Raw genomic sequence first — 20,952 nt, 5'->3', positions numbered from 1 at the left:
CATTTCCTCCTGGATCACTGCAGCAGCCCTACACACACACACACACACACACACACACACACAGAGGGGAAGGAGCAGGTCTAAACTGGGCCCCCTTTTCCCCTTAAAGACTGCAGTGGTCCTCACAAAACACCCAGGGGCCACACAGGCACCTCTTAGGACACTCGTACTGCAGTGCATCAGTGCCGCACACACACACACACACACACACACACACACACACACACACACACACACACACACGCGCGCGCGCGCACACGTGAGGGCAAGCGATGATGTATTTATTGTCGGGCAAGTTCTGTGCCACCTATCAAGGGATTGTGTTTGTGAAGGCGCTACACTGCGCTGCACTGGCGTGTCATCTGTGGACCCATAAATATGGAACACATCCAGCTGCTGGGGCAGAATGAGGATGTGGAGGGGGAGAGAGTGAGGGAAAGAGCGTGTGTGTGTGTGTGTGTGTGTGTGTGTGTGTGTGTGTGCGTGCATTTTTCCAGGTCAGTGCACAAGCTAAAATATAAGTGAGTATGGGAGTATGTGCACATGTTTAGATATGTGTGTATGTTGTGAGACCGTGTGTGTGTGTGGGGTCCTTGGTTCTGCAATTCCTACTCTGGCTCCAGTGATTGTGGTTTCACAGCTAAAGAGCACGGCTGGCTGTGCCAGTCCACTGAGACTGCGTGTTTAGCGAGCTCCAGTGAGTTCATCTGCATGTTGATGTTTGTGTCCATGCTGCCCCTGTTGTGTGGCTGTGCAGAGACAGTGGGCCGATGCAATTGCTCCTTTGGAGGCCTGTGGATGCCCCCCATAGAAACAACTGAACTGGATGCTTGGCTAGTACCCGGCCTAGGTAATGCGAATTCTATGCATAAGTGTACCCAGGCCATGTAGGTTGAGAATTCACATGCATAAATATGCATGCTACATTCTGTATATTTATGTATGTGGTGTTGAGCTTGTGTGTGTGTGTGTGTGTGTGAGTGAGAGAGAGAGAGAGAGAAAGAGAGAGAGAGAAGTGTGTGTGTGTGTGTGTGTGTGTGTGTGTGTGTGTGTGTGTGTATGTGTCACAGCTGAGCTGTGGAATGCCAGAATCAGTAATCTCCTGGCAGAGAGTGAGTTCTCAGAAAGGCTTTGGCTGTTGGTGTCCATATGCTTCTGCTGGACGAGTCCTCCTCCAGAGAGAGAGGCACCAGGCCAGCACTGAGGACTGGACAAGCATGCAGGATCCTGGAAGAATGGAGAGATGAACACAGACTGGCAGACATAGACAGCAGTGTCCATATGTCTATCCATGCCTATTGATGGATGGATAGATAGATCAATAGATTGATAGACTAATAGGGGGATGGAAGGGAAATAGATGGATAGAAGAATTATGGATGCTTGGTGTTTCATCAGGCAGTAGCCACAGTTACATGGACAGTTTTTTTGTCATTCCGATTAAACTATTCCGATTGAGAAATTTGTGCCGTCTGTTTACATGGGGTACGTTCTATTCCGATCAGGTGCTGTCTGCTTTTCCTTGAGAAGATACAGCAGTCAATCTGAATGACCGTAAACATGGCTGTTCATTCGGAATAGGAGTGGACTACACCACCTCTTTCATCGGATCAGGGATTTTAATTCCGACTGAAACATTTTATTGCGATTGAGCCGTTATTCCATTTCTAATCGGAATAGAAGTGTCCATGTAAACGTGGCTAGTGTTATTTATGACTGTATACAGAAAACAACTGTCTGTTATGTAATAATGTTTTGTGATTTGTGGTTGGAATGATTGTTATGTGGCATCTTGGAAATTCATTACTTGGAATTCATGATCAGGGAGACGGGGTCTCCTTCGGAAATCTGCAGGGGCCTCAACCATTCTGGGATCTGTGATGCAGGACCTAGAAAAGAACAGTTTGTTAAAGATGAAATATTTTTAAAAGTTGTTGACTGCGCTGCTTCCCAAAATAAAAGACGGCATTTGAACAGGGCTGCAGTTCTCAGAGGAGAGCGAGAGAGAGAAAGAGAAGAGAGAGAGAGCACTCTGTTTCGCAGTCTCTGGAGAGGAAGTATAAAGTGGTGATCGAGCTGTGTCCCATTTAAAACCCTTTTCCACCTTACAACGCACCTCCGTGTCCTCTCTGCTTCTTTACCTGCTCTCTCTCTCTTTCTCTCTCTCTCTTTCTCTCTCTCTCTCTCTCTCTCTCTCTCTCCCTCTCTCTATCTTTATCACTCACTTTCCCCGACTCTCCTGTTCTGTTTCCTTTTCTTTCCCTGTCTCTCTTTCGTTTTGTCATTCTTTCTCTTTGTTGTTTCTTCTTTGCTCTCCTTTTTGACACCCTTTTAGTTGTAATACTTGTTTCTTCTCTTTGTCTGCTGCTCTTTATCTTTCTACTCTCTCTCTCTCTCTGTCTGTCTGTCTGTCTGTCTGTCTGTCTGTCTGTCTGTCTGTCTGTCTGTTTATTCTGCTCTCTTTTCTAGAAGTTGTGTGTCTATATGTCAGCCTCTGCTTTTTCTTTCTCTCTGTCTCTATGTTTTATCTAGGTGTCTATCTCTTTCTGAAATGCAATTCAAATGAGCTTCATGGTTTACATCCAAAATTGAGCACAAAGAATTGAAGAGAAGAGAATAGTTCACTAGTGCTCACTTTTTCTACTTTTTCCCTGTGTGTGTGTGTGTGTGTGTGTGTGTGTGTGTGTGTGTGTGTGTGTGTGTGTGTGTGTGTGTGTGTGTGTGTGTGTGTGTTATCCCTTACAGCACTCCATGAGTTCCCCACAGACCTGTTCACTCACCGCCAGCGCACAGAGGGGGCCGTGGCACTGCACGTCCTGTGTGTAAGTGGCACACACACACACACACACACACAAAAACATGAATGCATAAGGGCACATTGCACATATGCAAGTGAAAACACCCAGTCTCCAATGGTGGACACAAATATGAGACTAAACAAAGTACACATCAAAAAAACCCACTGACCCCCCTGTCCACACACACACACACACACACACACACACACACACACACACACACACACACACACACACACACACACACACACACACACACACATACACACACACACATTTACTCACTCAGGCACAACAACTCCACATAGAACCACACTTGGGTTTAAGGACACTCAGTGGGTGGAAGCCCTAATCTGCCCTGGGTCTGCCTTGGGCCCTTAAAGTGTACAAAATAATGTCTGTACCGTACACTAGCAATATAATCAAGCTAGTCATTTGAATTGACATGGTTCCATTAACTATGTAATGGCAGTGCTAGTGTAGTGGCGGAGGAGTGGCACCGTTGTGCCCCTGAGCATGGCACTTAACCCCAAGGTGATCCGGGGACACTGGCCCTGTAGTAACTGATGTCTGTATGTCGGTTTGGTTAAAAGTCAAATCAGCCAAATGAATAAATCAATTATAAATAATGCTACTAATAATAGCTAATGAATAATAGTGGTTATGGTTATGGGATTTGGCAGACACTTTTGTGGCGACATACAAATAACAAAAATACGATTACATTTAACAGTAAACCATTTCAAAAGTTGGTAAGACTAAGGAGAATAGCAATAATAAACAACAATGTCAATTCAATCAATAGCCTAATGAAAATAAAGAAATACTATAATATACAAACCATAACGCATAAGAAACACTTAATAAACTAAGTGCATGTTGAACAGATATGCCTTTAGAGCCCTCGTGAAAGACCCAAAACTATCACAAGAATGCAGAGCACTGGGCAACTCATTCCACCAACAAGGAACCACTGAGGAAAAGTCTTGGATTTGACCTAGCGTTTATGGCTGGTCGACACAACAGACGCTCATCAGAAGACCGCAGTGGGCGGTTGGGGATCTACATCTTGATCATTGAATTAAGACGGCAGGGAGCAGATCCAGTCAGTATCCTATAGGCCAAAGTGAGATATTTCAATTGGATTCGGGCCACTATAGGGAGAGGAGAAGAGAGGAGTTACATGTGCCCTCTTTTTGCCCTCTTTGGCTGATTGAAGACCAGGCGTGCTGCAGCATTCTGAATCAATTGTAACGATCTTACTACACAAGCCTACTAGACCAGCTAACAGTGAATTACAATAGTCCAGGGTGTTTGGGGATGTACATAATACATAATACATAATACATAATGATTATAATAATAATAATAATAATAATTCATAATAAGTGATTGTGCTTGTGTGCACTGCAGGCCATGTACATGTTCTGTGCCCTGGCTCTGGTCTGTGATGACTACTTTGTTCCGTCTCTTGAGAAGATTTCAGAGGTGAGTCTCTCCTCCACTCAGCATCACATACCCCTAGTGATCAGGTCCCCTAGATACAATTAACAATCTATATTAATGGCATATAATGTAATATGTGTTAATCTGGCTTATTTCTGACACTGAGGGCCAGATATGCATTACATTTCGCGAGCGTAAGCGTGTCCGGGCCATGGACAAACCCATGAATTCTTGAACACTGTCAGACCCAACTTTCCGTCGTACTTATCAAACTTTCAATCCATAGTGTAATCTGCCTTTATCTGCCTTTCTCCACCCATTACACCCAATTTACGAGCGTCCACAACTGGCAGCAGAGCCTACATACAAAGCGCCAGTTGAATGAAGTTAACTGATGACAACATTAAAGAATCAAGCGTTTAGTGATCATGAAATAATAATAATACCATACATGATAAGATGTCAACAAGCAGGGAGATAGTAAAGATCAGTAGTTCTACTCAAACTACTTGTGAGCGTAAGGCTATGGAAGATTGGTCAAATCTAGCAAGTAGAGGAAAGTTTAAGTGAATGGGGGAAAGTGAAAGTAAGACATTGAAGGTATGAAAAGTTAAGGTTGCTTTTGATAGCACAAATATTTACAAAACTGTTGCTCTAAATAGCGATTCTGTTGTCTTTGAAAGGTTCTCTTATCGATGCATTGAACTGCAATTTGGATTAACACCTGCTTTTACAAAGGCGGAAGTATTTAGGCGCAGAATAGATGCGTTTTCACAAGCAGTCTTTGTACATGCAGAAGAATACATACAGTAATTAGAGCTCTCTCTCGCTCTCCCCTCCCATCTCTTTATGCTAAACTCCCACTTTCCCCTGGATCCTCCCATGAATGCAAATGCATGACCACGAAAAGCATAATGTGCCATTTCCTGCTCCCCGTGACAGGCAGTTTGCACTTTAACATCATTGCAGCCTGTTTGTACATACCTTGCAGTGATTTTCCACGCATGTTGCGAAACAAATACACCTGAAGTGGGCGCAAAAGCGTTACATCTGGCCCTTAGTGTATTTAATAGTGGCGTTATTGATTTCTTGTCTGCTATCTATCTATCTATCTATCTTTTAGCATTAACTGTCTGTCTGTCTGTCCCTCTCTGACTCTCTTTCTTTCTCTCTCTCTCTCTCTCTCTCTCTCTCTCTCTCTCTCTCATTCTCTCTCTCTCTCTCTCTCTCTCTCGCTCTCTCTCTCTCTCTCTCTCTCTCTCTCTCTCTCTCTGTCAGCGGCTCCAACTGAGTGAGGACGTTGCGGGAGCCACATTCATGGCAGCGGGCAGTTCTGCTCCAGAGCTCTTCACCTCCGTTATTGGTCTGTTTATATCCCTCATCTTTCCTTCTTATTACCTCTGTCCATCATTTTTCTTTCTCTCTGTCTTTTTCCCCCCCATGTCTCTCCTCCTCCTCTCCTCCTCTTCTTCCTCCTCTCCCCCATGTCTCTCCTCCTCCTCCTCTCCCCATGTCTCCTCCTCCTCCCCCCCCCATGTCTCTCCTCCTCCTCCTCATCTCCTCCTCCTCCTCCTCCTCCTCCCATGTCTCTCCTCCTCCTCCTCCTCCCCCCATGTCTCTCCTCCTCCTCTTCCCCCATGTCTCTCCTCCTCCTCCTCATCTCCTCCCTCCTCCTCTCCCCCCATGTCTCTCCTCCTCCTCCTCCTCCCCCAAGGTCTCTCTCCTCCTCCCTCTCCCCCATGTCCTCCTCCTCTCTTCCCCCAGTCTCTCCTCCCTCCTCCTCCCCCTCCTCCTCCTCCTCCTCCCCCCCATGTCTCTCCTCCTCCTCCTCCCCATGTCTCTCTCCTCCTCCTCCCCCCCATGTCTCCTCCTCCTCCTCCTCCCCCCATGTATCTCCTCCTCCTCCCCCCATGTCTCTCATCCTCCCTCTCCCCCATGTCTCTCCTCCTCCTCTCCCACAACCCTCCTCCTCCTCCTCCCCCCATGTCTCTCCTCCTCCTCCTCCTCATCTCCTCCTCCTCCCTTCCATGTCTCTTCCTCCTCCTCCTCCCCATGTCTCTCCTCCTCCCTCTTCCCCATGTCTCTCCTCCTCCTCATCTCCTCCTCCTCCTCCTCCTCCTCTCCCCCCATGTCTCTCCTCCTCCTCCTCATCTCCTCCTCCTCCTCCTCCTCCTCCCCCATGTCTCCTCCTCCTCCCCCATGTCTCTCTTCCTCCTCCTCCTCCTCTACCCCCATGTCTTTCTCCTGATCACCATGTCTGGTTTATAATTGAGCACATTCACTTTGCTGTCTCACATAATGAATTTGATTGAGGTTGAGATGATTATACCATCTCTGTGTAATGTTTGAAAAAAAGTGCACTAGGTTTAGAGTGTTTTTTGTGTGTGTGTGTGTGTGTGTATGTTTGTTTGTGTGTGGGGTGTGTGTATGTGTGGGTTCCGCTAAACAACAGGTATAAAACCTCTGCTTGTGTGTATCCTCTCTATCTCTATTTCTCTCTATGTCTGTCCCTCTCTCTCTCTCTCTCCCTCTCTGTGTGTATATGTTTGTGTATCCTCATTTGTCTTGGCTCACTCATCGACCCCCCGCAGGAGTCTCACCACCAAAGGAGACGTGTGGTGGGCACCATCGCGGCCGTCAGTGTTCAACATCCTTCGCATCATCGGCGCAGTGTGGTATCTCACGGGTAGTGCCAGTTACTTCCAATACACACATCACCCACGCTGGGACGGGGCAGAGGCACCAGTTTCTCCAAAGACATAAACAAGACATTGACAATATAACTGAGATGTCATCACAGATAACATCTTACGTAACAGAGTGATGCTTGCATGCAAAACTTGGTAATCTTTTACCAAGAATGGTTGTGTTTTCCAAAAAGGATCTGGAAAAAAAAAACAGTACAAATGAATGTTAGACTTTGTACAGTAGAAATTTGACTTCAGTTGTAATTAACTAGTAAGATGTGTGCTTTTGAGGAGAAAGCTTGATAATGTTGTATCCGTATGTGTGGCCGTATTAAACAAGCTCAACATGATTGACCTCCTCATAGGCAGTAAAGCTCACCCACTGGGCCCTCTTGAGAGACCTCACTACACCATCTCAGTGGATCGCCCACAGGTGGTAAGTGACACCACACCCATGTCTCTCCTCCTCCTCTCCCCCATGTCTCTCCTCCTCCTCCTCCTCATCTCCTCCTCCTCCTCCTCCCCATGTCTCTCCTCCTCCTCCTCTCCCCCATGTCTCTCCTCCTCCTCCTCTCCCCCATGTCTCCTCCTCCTCCCCATGTCTCTCCTCCTCCTCCTCCCCATGTCTCTCCTCCTCCTCCCCATGTCTCCTCCTCCTCTCCCCCATGTCCTCCTCCTCCCTCTCCCCATGTCTCTCCTCCTCCTCCTCTCCCCCATGTCTCTCCTCCTCCTCCTCCTCATCTCCTCCTCCTCCTCTCCCCATGTCTCTCCTCCTCCTCCTCTCCCCATGTCTCTCCTCCTCCTCCTCCCCATGTCTCTCCTCCTCCTCTCCCCCATGTCTCTCCTCCTCCTCCTCTCCCCCATGTCTCTCCTCCTCCTCCTCTCCCCCCATGTCTCTCCTCCTCCTCCTCCCCATGTCTCTCCCCCTCCTCCTCCTCCCCATGTCTCCTCCTCCTCCTCCTCCCCATGTATCTCCTCCTCCTCCCCCCATGTCTCTCATCCTCCTCTCCCCCCATGTCTCTCCTCCTCCTCTCCCCCATGTCTCTCCTCCTCCTCCTCCTCCCCATGTCTCTCCTCCTCCTCCTCCTCATCTCCTCCTCCTCCCTTCCATGTCTCTTCCTCCTCCTCCTCCCCATGTCTCTCTCCTCCTCTCCCCCCATGTCTCCTCCTCCTCCTCATCTCCTCCTCCTCCTCCTCCTCCCCCCATGTCTCTCCTCCTCCTCATCTCCTCCTCCTCCTCCTCCTCCTCTCCCCCCATGTCTCTCCTCCTCCTCTCCCCCATGTCTCTCCTCCTCCTCCTCCTCTACCCCCATGTCTTTCTCCTGATCACCATGTCTGGTTTATAATTGAGCACATTCACTTTGCTGTCTCACATAATGAATTTGATTGAGGTTGAGATGATTGGTTTAGTACCATTCTGTGTAATGTTTGAAAAAAAGTGCACTAGGTTTAGAGTGTTTTTTGTGTGTGTGTGTGTGTGTGTATGTTTGTTTGTGTGTGGGGTGTGTGTATGTGTGTGGGTTCTGCTAAATAACAGGTATGCAAAACTCTCTCTGCTTGTGTATCCCCTCTCTCTCTCTCTCACTTTCTATTTCTCTCTCTATGTCTGTCCCTCTCTCTCTCTCTCTCTCTCTCTGTGTGTATATGTTTCAGGTATCCTCATTTGTCTTGGCTCACTCATCGACCCCCCGCAGGAGTCTTCATCACCAAAGGAGACGTGTGGTGGGCACCATCGCGGCCGTCAGTGTTCAACATCCTTCGCATCATCGGCGCAGTGTGGTATCTCACGGGTAGTGCCAGTTACTTCCAATACACACATCACCCACGCTGGGACGGGGCAGAGGCACCAGTTTCTCCAAAGACATAAACAAGACATTGACAATATAACTGAGATGTCATCACAGATAACATATTACGTAACAGAGTGATGCTTGCATGCAAAACTTGGTAATCTTTTACCAAGAATGGTTGTGTTTTCCAAAAAGGATCTGGAAAAAAAAAACAGTACAAATGAATGTTAGACTTTGTACAGTAGAAATTTGACTTCAGTTGTAATTAATTCAGTAAGATGTGTGCTTTGAGGAGAAAGCTTGATAATGTTAGTCCAGTATGTGTGGCCGTATTAAACAAGCTCAACATGATTGACCTCCTCATAGGCAGTAAAGCTCACCCACTGGGCCCTCTTGAGAGACTCCGCCTGCTACACCATCTCAGTGATCGCTCTAATAGTGGTAAGTGACACCACACCCACACACACACACACACACACACACACACACACACACACACAGACCCCACCTGATCAGTGGCTCACAACCAAACCAGTTCAGGTGATCAGGTGTGTCTCATAGTGGTCAGCTCATTATCCGTACATGCAAAGATGATGTCATTTGTTAGCTGTGAAAATTATGTAATATGTTTCACTTTCCACTAGTTTTCCCTCCTTGTTTTACAACTTTACTGTCAGTGGTATTAGCACAATACAGCCTGGGGTTACTGTACACAAACATCAGTACAGTCTCTAATGGTGAAAATATTTTTTTTTCCATTGGACTAGGTACATGAATAGTCTGATGTATAGACATGTTGTTGATGGTGTAGATATGTTGAACTGTATCACTAGATGTGGTGACATGACATTTTCTTGAAGTTCATTTACTTATTTAGACAGTTTTCGTGGTCTCTTTTCTTCACCACTATACCTTTTCAAATGTTTATAATCTAAGACATAGGATACGTGCAGTTACTATAGAACTTCCATTTGTTTTATTTGTCCAGGTGGGAATCGCTGGTCCTGGTTGTGCTGTACTTCTTCTACATCCTCATCATGAAGTAAGCCTCACTCACCAGCCATGGTCAACACTAGGGTTGGGACCGTTGGGTATCGTTTGGGTTTTATCCGATACCGGTGCTAAATCGATACTTTTTAAAACACTGCCGGTGCCAAAACGGGAGTTTAGGGAGGGGAGGGGAGGGGTGAGTTCGCTCTGATGTTTTCTTGGGTGTTTGGTAGAAATATCAAAGGACATGGTGTGTGTGTGTGTCTGTCTGTCTGTCTGTCTGTCTGTCTGTCTCTGTGTCTGTCTTTCTGTCTGTGTGTGTGTGTGTGTGTGTGTGTGTGTGTGTGTGTGTTTAGGTTTAACTCGCGTGCTCAGCGCTACCTTGAGCGGAGGCAGAAGAGTTCGGGGACCCTGTCCAACGGGCTGACGGGCAGCACCGACATGGAGGACCTCAGCTGCGACGCCACGGCGGTCCTGCTAAAGAAAGGTACCGCGGGAGTGACCGCAGAAGTCCAGCCGCGGTGGTTCCCAGTTATCAGGCATCCCACAGGTTACTGTGGCTCTCAGTCCAGCAACACTGGACTTGGCCTTTCACTCTGTCTCTCTCTCTAGTCCTGTTGCCCTGTTGTGTTTCATCAGGCTCATCTCTGTCTTGTCTGTTACAGGGGCTAAGTATTAAACGCTCCATCGGCCAATGCGAAAAACTATTTTAGAAGACTGGTCTATTTTTTTCCGAACGTATGCCCCGTTATCGTGTCTGGTGTAGCCAGTTCAATTGATCATAGGGGCTGCAGCAGACGCAACGCAAACGGAACGCCCAGTTACTCGGGCTTAGTCTTCACTCTTCTAATCCCTCCATCTTATTTCCCTCATTTGTATCTTTTTATTCTGTTGTTCCTTCCCTCATTCATTCAGTCTTTTCCCTTTCCTCTATTATCTGTCGTTCTCTGTGCTTCGCTTACTGTGATTATCTGAACCAAAATATCAGGCTCCTAGCAAATGTGCACTAAACAATTTAGGCAAAGCTGCACACCAGCTTACTATTCACTGTCTATTCTCTCCATCTTTATTTCTTTTCTCTTCTCTCTTTCCCCTCTTTCTCTCTCTCTCTCTCTCTCTCTCTCTTTCACACTTCTCTCTGTCTCTCATCTCTCTTCCCTTTCTCTCTCTCTCTCCACACTTCCCTCTGTCTCTCATCTCTCTTCCCTTTCCCTCTCTCTCCTCTCTTTCCCTCTCTCGTTCTCTCTCTCTTCCCTTTCTCTCTCTCTCCTCTCTTTCCCTCTCTCGTTCTCTCTCTCTTCCCTTTCCCTTTCTCTCTCTCTCTCCTCTCTTTCCCTCTCTTTCTCCTCTGTCTCTCTTCCCTTTCTCCTCTCTCTCTTTCGCCTCTCTTTCTCTCCCTCTCTCTCTCTTTTCCTCCAGCTAACTTCCAGTCGCAGCCCTCGGTGCTGATGGTGGACGAGCTGCTGTCCGCGTACCCCCACCTGCTCTCCTTCTCCGAGGCCAGCATGAGGGTGATGATCACCAACCACTTCTCACCGCGCACACGCCTCACCATGGCCTCACGCCTGCTCATCACCGAGGTGAGGGAGAGAGGGGGGACGGAGGGAGAGAGAGGGGGATGGGGAGAGAGAGAGAGGGAGGGAGAGAGAGAGGGGGGACAGAGGGAGAGAGAGAGGGAGGAGAGAGAGATGGACAGAGGGAGGAGAGGGGGGTGGAGGGGGGGACAGAGGGAGGGGGAGAGAGAGAGGGGGATGGAGAGAGAGGGAGGGAGGGATGGAGAGAGAAAGAGAGAGAGAAATGGAGGGGCAGAGATGAAGGAAACCTATAAAGCATGTGTAAGATGGTCAAGCGTAGGGCATGCAATTATGCTGAATGGAAAGGACCAAATTGCGATGGTTTGCTGGCATAGACGGGTTTAGGCATTGAGTGACTTTCATTTACAACTAATGTCAGTATGAATGTGATGCCTTAGTGCTTCATACTTTATGTTACATTTTTTTTGCCAGTGTTGCTGAACTCAAAAGTGGAAGGTTAGCTTTGAGTAAACCCGTTTTTTATTTTACATCTGTGGTTGCAAGTTAAATGCATTTATTGTTTATAAGATGAAGTGACTAATGGATTGATTGGTCAGTTAATTGAATAGTTGACTGAGCAATTGATTGGTTGATTGATCAATTGATTGATTGGCTGACTGATTGGATCACTGACACAGTGACCTGATTGATTGAGTGTTTTGTTTCATCCCCTCCGCAGAGACAGCGTCTGTCCAACAGCAGGTCGTTCAGCTGCAGCGAGGTGGACATGGCGGCGCGCGCCTATGACCGGCGGAGCCTGGAGAACGGCCTGAGCGTGATCGACCGGGGACTGAACGGCCGCTACGCCACGCACAAGGATGACAGCTTCGGGGGGGCGAAGGCGGGGCGGAGAGATCGAGGGGACGATGCGGAGAACGAGAACGAGGACAACGAGAACAACGAGAACGACGAGGAGGACGGAGACGATGGGGAGGGAGGGCCGCTAGTGCCGTTCCACGTGCCAGGTGAGAGGACAGGAGCGGACATCTGCTCTGAACGTCGTCCAGCCGTTTGTCTCATGTGCCCAGAGAGACAGTGAGAGGAGGAGCACTGGTCTGAAGAATGTGATCTGGCCTTTCACTCACTCCATCTCTTGGTCTCTGTCTCACTGTGTGTGTGTGTGTGTGTGTGTGTGTGTGTGTGTGTGTGTGTGTGTGTGTGTGTGTGTGTGTGTGTGTGTGTGTGTGTGTGTCTATGTTTGAGAGCGATACAAGTAATGAATGACTTTGCTAACAGTTCAGCAGTTTGCCGGATGTGCGTGATAGATCTCCAGATCACATGCAAAGAGGCCATAGAGACACAGTAGTGCCTTGGCCAGGGCCTGACATGCTAACATTGCTAACAAGCTAACATTGTTGCAATCAAGGAATCACTGGACACTGTTTCTGCCTCTGCCTACACACACATAGTAATGGCATAGCAGTCTGTTAAGGTAAGGTAATTGATGCTAAACAAATATCTCCTCACAATCTGCAAGTTCTCTAGTCTTTGAGAACACTATAAAATAATCTGGTCTTCTGACACAGCCCTGGCTCTGCGAACTGGAAACAATTAGCATGGAGTCAGCCTGTCCCCCAAACAATAACAAAATACTGGGTGATGTTTTGGGGGAGCACTGAAGTCAGGGGTGAGCTACCTCTCTGGTCTGTTTTGTTTGGTCTTTAATTATAATTTAAGATGCTTTGGACAAAAGCTTCTGCCAAGAAACATAAACATAAACAAATGCAACATACCCTGCCGTTAAGTCTGCTGTGCTGAGCGTAGTGTGTTGTATTTCATGAGTAGTGGGTCACACTGAGATAGTCCGCCCACAGGCTATCTACAGATGCTCAGATTATTATTTGTTGACAGATTATTAACTATTTGTTGACACTTTGTTCACTACAATGTATGGTTATGGTTAAGGTTAGGGGTGGGATTTGGTGAAGATAATGCTCAGCAATTATCAACAATTTATTTGACATACTGAATTTAGAATCTTAACAGATGATGAGTGAAGTCTCTGTGGCCGGACTGTCCACTCCAAGTAGAGTGTGTGTGTTTGTAAAGACTGCTGGTGTCTCTGTCTCTGCCTCTGTTTGGTGTGCAGCGGGCTGCTTCAACAAGCTGAAGTGGCTGAGCATGTGGCCTCTGAGCCTGGTGCTCTTCTTCACCGTCCCCAACTGTGCCAAGCCTGGCTGGGAGCGCTGGTTCATGGTCACCTTCGTCATGTCCACCGTCTGGATCGCAGGCTTCTCCTACATCATGGTGTGGATGGTATGTAGCGGAGTAGAGTGTTAGTGAGAGCATGTACACACATAGACACACACACACACACACACACACACACACACACACACACACACACACACACACACACACACACACTCACTTAAGCACAAATGCAAAAGCACATACTGTTCTATGGACATACACACACACACACACACACACACACACACACACTTAAGCACAAATGCAAAAGCACATGCTGTTCTATGGACACACACACACACACACACACACACACACACACACACACACACACACACACAGATATAAATATAAACACACAGGTCAGCAGTCAGCACACCAACATCTGTGACTCTACCAGGATCTTTATAGTCTCAAACTGTCATGGACCAACACGTTTTGTCTCTTTCTCTTTTTTTTCAGAGGCATGAAAATATCTTTTGAACTTTATTTAGCCGACTGTTGTATTTCTGATTACTCAGATGTTTCTCCTCAGCACTCTCAGCCTTTGTGTGTATGAACTGTGCGGTAGCAGCAGATGGGTATTTGAGGAACGAGGCGTTCAGCGTTTCATTTTTGTTTTGTTGGCATCGTGCGCCCCTTTCCCTGTAGGTGACTGTGATTGGGTACACTCTGGGCATCCCCGATGTCATCATGGGCATGGCACCATGCGACTGCATTAGCCTCAGCTGGCACCAGTGTTCGGACTGCATGGCCAGCCTCATTGTCAATCGCGACTCATGTCATGGCACTATATAGACCATGTCATGGTATATAGACCATGTCATGTCACCACGCACTATATAGACCATGTCATGTCACCGCACACACCACTATATAGACCATGTCATGTCACCGCACACTATATAGACCATGTCATGTCACCACGCACTATATAGACCATGTCATGTCCCCACGCACTATATAGACCATGTCATGTCACCACGCACTATATAGACCATGTCATGTCACCACACACTATATATATATACACACCGCTCCACCTGGCATTTTGTGTAAATTTTGTGTCAATGTCTTGCATGTGGAGCACTTTGGGTTGCACTCTGTGCATGTTAAATGTGCTATACTAAATAAAACTGACCTGACTATATACATTAATAATGTTGTATTGGCAGACACAACACACTATATATAGACCATGTCATGTCACCACGCACTATACTATACATTAATAATGTTGTATTGGCAGACACAACACACTATATAGAGCATGTCATGTCACCACACACTATACATTAATAATGTATTGTGTATTACATAATTCAAATCAGATTATGCCACTACAATATGCCACTTAATCTACTAAATAGTAAATCCTGATTTTTTTTATTGTTACAGTACATTCTACAGATTATTCTTTGTACTCATAATAAGTACTTGTTAACTGTGTTGTTAACTTATACTTTGCTGTTAACTGTGTTAACTGTACAACTACATTCTATAGTTGTCTGTAGCCCTCAGTATTGTGTGACTGTGCTCTGCTGTTGCTGTGCAGGCATGGGGGACATGGCCATCTCCAACTCCATCGGCTCCAACGTGTTTGACATCCTGGTGGGCTTGGGCCTGCCCTGGGCCCTGCAGACGCTGGCCATAGATTACGGCTCCTACGTGAGTTGCCCTCTCCTGTGTCTGGGCTAGCCTCATGGAAATCTCTAATCTAATGTATTGTCTGTGTACTTGTATTAAGTTTTTATATATATATATATATATATATACAGCGGGGAAAATAAGTATTGAACACGTCAACATTTTTTTCAGTAAGTATACTTCCAGTGAGGCTATTCGCATGAAATTTTCACCGGACATTAGTATTAACTTAGGTAATCCACACATATATAAAAATCCAAACATTAATGTCTAAAAGTAGAGTTATGAGTAAAAAAAGTGTAATGGCAAAAATTGTATTGAACACGCTAAGAAAAAGCAGTACACAAAGGCAAGGAATGGCAAGGAACAAACTGGAATCTATAAGTAGTTAGAGAAATTATCCCTCCTATCTGTGCAAATTAATATAAGCTGGGTTAGTACATACTGGTAGGCTATAAAAAGGTTTTTTGCTACCAAGGTGTCACACAAGAAATATTTCATGATGGGTAAAACCAAGAGCTCTCCCAAGACCTTTGCAACCTTATTGTTGCAAAACATATCAATGGGACTGGTTACAGATGCACTTCAAAACTTCAGAATTATCCAGCAAGCAGTATTGTATCCATTATCTGCAAGTGGAAGGAACATCAACTGGCCATGCACAGGATCTCCTTGCAAGATTTCTGACCAGCAAGTCAGAAGAGTAGCCCAAGAGCCAAGGACCACTCGGAGAAAGCTCCAGAAAGACTTGGAGGCAGCAGGTACAATTGTTACAGAGAAAATCATAGGTAATGCACTCCACCGCCATGGCCTCTATGCACACTCATCCCGCATGACTCTATTGCTGAAGAAAAAACATGTCAAAGCTTGTTGAAAGTTTGCTACACAACATTTGGACAATCCTATGAAATACTGAGAGAATGTATTCTGGTCAGGCAAGAGCAAAATTGAACTTTTCGGATGTCATACTACACACCATATTTGGAGGAGAAATGGAACTGTGCATCACCCTAAAAATACCCTACCAATAGTGAGGTTTGGAGGTGGTGGCATCATGGTGTGGGCTGTTTTTCATCTCATGATACTAGCAGACTTCATACAGTTGAAGGAATGATGAATGGAGTCATTTTGTTCTGGGAGAATCTTTACATCCACCAGGATGATGAGGATGAGACATGGCTAGACCTTCCAGCAGGACAATGATCCAAACCATTCAGCAAAGGAAGATCTCAATTAGTTTCAGAGAAATTAAATCAAGGCCCTGACTTCAATCCAATTGAACAGTTTTGGAAGTTAACTAAATATCAGGATTCACAAGACGGACCCCTGGAATCTTCAATATTAAAGGACTATCTGTTTAAAAGAATGGGCCAAACTCACACCAGAATACTGTGACTGATTAGTTTCGTCATACAGGAAATGCCTTGAAGCCGTCATTACAAATAAAGGCTTTTCCACAAAGTATTTAAGAAATTTCAGCAGGTGTGTTCAATACTTTTTTCCTGTGTCATTCCACTTTATTACACATAGCTCTACCTATGGACTTTAATGTTTGGATTTTTTTATATGGGTGGATTAACTGAGTTAATACTCAGGTGGTGGTGAAAATTTCATGCAAATAGCCTCATTGGAAGTATACTTACTGAAAAAAATGTTGACGTGTTCAATACTTATTTTCCCCGCTGTGTATATATATATATATATATATATGTGTGTGTGTGTGTGTGTATATATATGCCTACAGTAACATAAGGTTTGTTAGTGTGTTGATTGAAAATGATTGGTTGGCCCTCTGCCTATTAGGTGCACTTGAACAGCAGAGGACTCATCTTCTCAGTAATTCTACTGCTGGCTTCAGTGTTTTTCACAGTAAGTCACAGTTGTGAGTTTAACACATTTTCACTGAATTTTGCATACCGGTATCCTTTTTTTTTCCTCTCAGAAAAAGCAAAACCGTGATTGTAAATGTTCTCTTTTTCTCCCTTTTTCTCTCTGTTTCTCTGCCTATCTCTCTCTCCTTCCCTCTTCCTCTCTGTCTCTTTCTCTCTCTCTCCCTCTCGCTCTCTCTCCCTCTCTGTCGCTATCTTTCTCTCTCTCTTCCTCTCTCTCTCAGGTGGTGGGGGTACACCTGAATAAGTGGACACTGGACAAGAGACTGGGCCTGATCTGTCTGCTGTTGTACGCCATCTTCTTGTGCTTCTCCATTCTCATCGAGTTCAACGTCTTCATGTTTGTCAATCTCCCCATGTGCCGAGAGATCATCTGACCCCAACCCTGCAGCCTTCGCTTACATCACTTCCTGTTGGTGTCCAGAAGAATAGCTCACGGTCAAAAATGGATGGATTGATTGACCCACGATTGTTGGTTGGATGTTGACCCTTGTTTGTGTTTTGGAGGAATTATAGAAAAAGTTTGATTTTTGGTGCAATAGAGGCCCGATGCCTCATGGGCTTTCGATTGATTAATTGAGGAATATACTTGAAAGCAAGAAAAAAATGAAGACTGCATGTATTGATAGACAGAATGGACCTAAGCTTAAAGAAGAGTCGAAGGGTTTGAGGCTGCTGTGTTTTTTCCAGTACTTAAGTTACTATGGTGACTGAAGAATGGATTCATTCACTTCAAAAATCAATTAGGAGAGACTCAGACTTTTGGGACAAACATGGTCTGACTCCTTGGAGAAACTGGATCGTTCTGTGTATATATTTATTGAATGTGAGGACTAGGACCATCTCCAAATATTTCTCATCTTATCAGGGCTTTGTAATTTTTTGAGCAAATCCTGAATGCGGAATGGACACACAAAAATACACGGCTGGTTCTTTGTGTATAGTGAATCGAAACCTTGACCCCGAGTCACAGCACCTTTTTTCGTTTTTCTCCGGAACATTTTTTGAAAATTTAAGAGCTATTGTTTTGTTTTTTTCTTTGCATTTGCCTTGCACTGTTAGGGTCACAATTGCTGGCCTTTGGGGATATGTTTTGCGTTATTTAAGATATTTATGTTTGTGTTAAGTTATTGGTCATTTTTTATATTCTGTGCATTGTCACCTTATGGAGTTGAAGCTGCACTCTTAACATAACTGCACCGTAGACATATGAGTCGCAGTAGTACCTACTTTATGTGTTTGATCCATATAACAATTACCAATTAAAATGGTAGTCGTCCACAGTATAGTTTCATAATGCTATGCCTTTAGCTGTTAAAGTTAAATGGTGCAACTATGGCTTTCTTAAATACTTTAAGTGTAGGGTGCAACAAAAATCTTTCCCAGGAAGATTGGTATGGACACATGTAAGACCGAAAGGTATAGACACTGGAGTAGCCAAACCTAAGATATTTTATTTATGTATATATTTATGTATAAACATATTTATATGCGGTAGTGGTCTGCGCTCTGCACTCTTGTCTGAACTCAAGCAGACCTTTATTTATTTATTTGGCTGCGTCATGTGAGGCACGATGCAGTGTCCTATACAACTGTTTGTAAAACGCAGTGTCGTGCAAGACAAATAGAGATGTTGATATTTTAACACTGTAAGAGGTTATTTTGTATAATTATCTAAATGTAAAAGTATTGCCAGGTTTGCAAAAAGCATTGCAGTTCTTTGGCCATGTGATTCTATCACAAGAGGGCAGTGTGCTAGTGTAGTTGAATGCAACAGGACTCACAGTCAATCCCTCCGAGGGTCTTGTGGAAAAGATTGTATTTAAAGGTAAGTTAAGTTGATGTGATTGTGAATTCAGACACGCAGCATTTGTTGACCACAACACGTGAATGCATGACTGCAAATAGCCCTGAGGTGTTGTTTTATATATCAAAAGTCATTTTATGTTATCAAAAGTTAAGGAAAAATATTATATAGTGCCAATCATTAATACTACACCGTTTGGTCACTCGTCGTGTCATATAATCACAGTTCCAAATGTAGTTGTTTGCAGTTTTGTGATGTATGTATTATTGTATTTGTATCAGTAATTATGAACGTTGAGAGTTTTTTTTGGTACTTTCAGGAAGATGACGAATTGGTGCATGTTTCTTTTCTCATAAGTCTACTGAATGCATATAAGGACTAAGACGCGCTGTATCAATCACATTGTACATATCAGTGAAAAAAGATAGGTCTACTATCTCATCAAATATCAAACTTTGCAATTGTTTTAAAGAAACAAATGATGTAGGGCTATGGTTTCTTATCATATCTACTTTTTAGTTCCGAAATGTTTTTTTTTTTTGTCCTCAGTTCGCGATTTCATTGACAATTTGTGCGCAAAAGAAGCCATTTGTACGACAGTTTGATGCCTTTGGGCAATAAAATGGTTTACATGCAGTAGGATATTGTGTCTGGAGACTGTCTGTCATAGGCTGTTAAGTGTGTAGGCCTAGCCTACACGCGGATACCCACAAACACGCTTGGGCGCACACGAAGGTGTAGTGCGCGCTTTGCTTGGTTGGTTGGAAGAATGGTGAGAATGAAATGACCCATCAGTTGAGCACATTCCATGCCGGGACACGTGACTTCTTCAGACGAACTCTTCAGCACAGAACAGCCTCGTCCATAGATGGAGTTTGCCCATGTCAGGGAGCAAGAATTGGTGGGTTTGAAGTCCACTGTCAACATACTGCAGTGCATAAATGCCATCGGCTTTTAACGGATTGAACAGCAGTTGACATTGAGGAGTTCCAGGTCGGTTGTGCGATTTGAGGTAGGCTATGTCAACTATGTCATACACGGTCCAATGGAAGACTGATGTAGCATTATATTTCATGATTTAACATTAGCTTTTTTTTTCATGACTGAATGAAAACGACAAGCTAAAAAGTCAAAAGAGTACGCTATTAGTTTCCTTATTTCAATGCATTCCAAAGACTGAGTACGATGCTGTAGCCTGTCAGTTATATTGTCAGTTATATTGTGGGTCAATAAAACAGGATTGCTCCGGTTACAGAAAGGGTGTTGAGTAGGCTATTTTCGTTAGGTAGTTTTGTGCGACTGCGTGCGTGTCTGTGTCTGCACGCATATGTCAATACATTGCGTTTACAGTATATCTCAACCCATTCCAAATACGAGTCAGTGCCATTGGATACCCTAAACATTATGCCACATATAGCTGAGTCAGGTGCAATTTCAGTTTCACTTTGTCAAAGTTATATCAGCGTGGCTCACAGTATCACGTATGACCTGCTGAGCTTAGACAGCCGAGCTGTAGCCTACACCACGTTATTATCTGCCCTGAATAAACAGTCTGTGCGTTCCTCACCGTGCCTGACACGGGTTTCCGCCGATCACACACTGACGCATTGACAGTTTAACTATAGAAGTATGTAACATACAATGAGATTTCATTGTTCACAGACCGTTCTTTCTCACTACAGCTGAGGTTGAAGTTTTATTTTTAAAAAAATCACAGAAATGTTATCCGTGGGTTTGGATTTCTAACAGAAATTGCATGTGAGTTTTACAAACCTCATCCACAGAAGTAAAGTATTATTTATAATAACACCCTCCAAATTCCTATGTGAAAGCTGCTTCTGTCTCGACCTTAGTTAGGTTGCTTAAGCGGTTCAAGCCCTCTCTTCATAGCGCCCCTTCTTGGCACTGCTCCTGTCCGTCGCCTGTGTTTATTGGAGCAACAAAAGACGGGGCTAGTAGGCCTAATATTCTAGACGGTTTGGAACAGACTTCCATCAGATCAAATTGCTCTCTGTGGTATATCCAGGACTGTTGTATTGTCTTGTTGCTTCCCACACCTTTCAGTCACCTGGTTTGTTTTCGTCATGTTTTACTGTAAGGGTGCAGTTACTTGATTTGTTTTCTTAATTGC

At 44.9% G+C, this 20,952-nt stretch overlaps 1 protein-coding gene across 1 annotated transcript in view; it reads left to right on the top strand.

The window, feature by feature from the left end:
* Positions 1-19,463, top strand: part of LOC125297133 (sodium/potassium/calcium exchanger 3-like) — a 39,137-nt gene extending 19,674 nt beyond the window's left edge. The window contains exons 3-17 of the mRNA XM_048247299.1: positions 2,746-2,822; positions 4,212-4,286; positions 5,523-5,607; positions 8,626-8,730; positions 9,092-9,162; positions 9,582-9,610; positions 9,710-9,763; positions 10,068-10,198; positions 11,131-11,291; positions 11,965-12,250; positions 13,375-13,541; positions 14,130-14,259; positions 15,034-15,146; positions 16,929-16,994; positions 17,239-19,463. Of these exons, the coding sequence (XP_048103256.1) occupies positions 2,746-2,822; positions 4,212-4,286; positions 5,523-5,607; positions 8,626-8,730; positions 9,092-9,162; positions 9,582-9,610; positions 9,710-9,763; positions 10,068-10,198; positions 11,131-11,291; positions 11,965-12,250; positions 13,375-13,541; positions 14,130-14,259; positions 15,034-15,146; positions 16,929-16,994; positions 17,239-17,391 (1,703 nt within the window). The 3' untranslated portion in view covers positions 17,392-19,463. The remainder of the gene's footprint in view (positions 1-2,745; positions 2,823-4,211; positions 4,287-5,522; positions 5,608-8,625; positions 8,731-9,091; positions 9,163-9,581; positions 9,611-9,709; positions 9,764-10,067; positions 10,199-11,130; positions 11,292-11,964; positions 12,251-13,374; positions 13,542-14,129; positions 14,260-15,033; positions 15,147-16,928; positions 16,995-17,238) is intronic.
* Positions 19,464-20,952: the final 1,489 nt, after the last annotated feature.

This window comes from Alosa alosa, chromosome 7 (genome assembly GCF_017589495.1).
Source record: "Alosa alosa isolate M-15738 ecotype Scorff River chromosome 7, AALO_Geno_1.1, whole genome shotgun sequence".
NCBI lineage: Eukaryota > Metazoa > Chordata > Actinopteri > Clupeiformes > Clupeidae > Alosa > Alosa alosa.
Note: the sequence above shows the minus strand (reverse complement) of the source record. Positions and strands in the feature narration are given on the sequence as shown.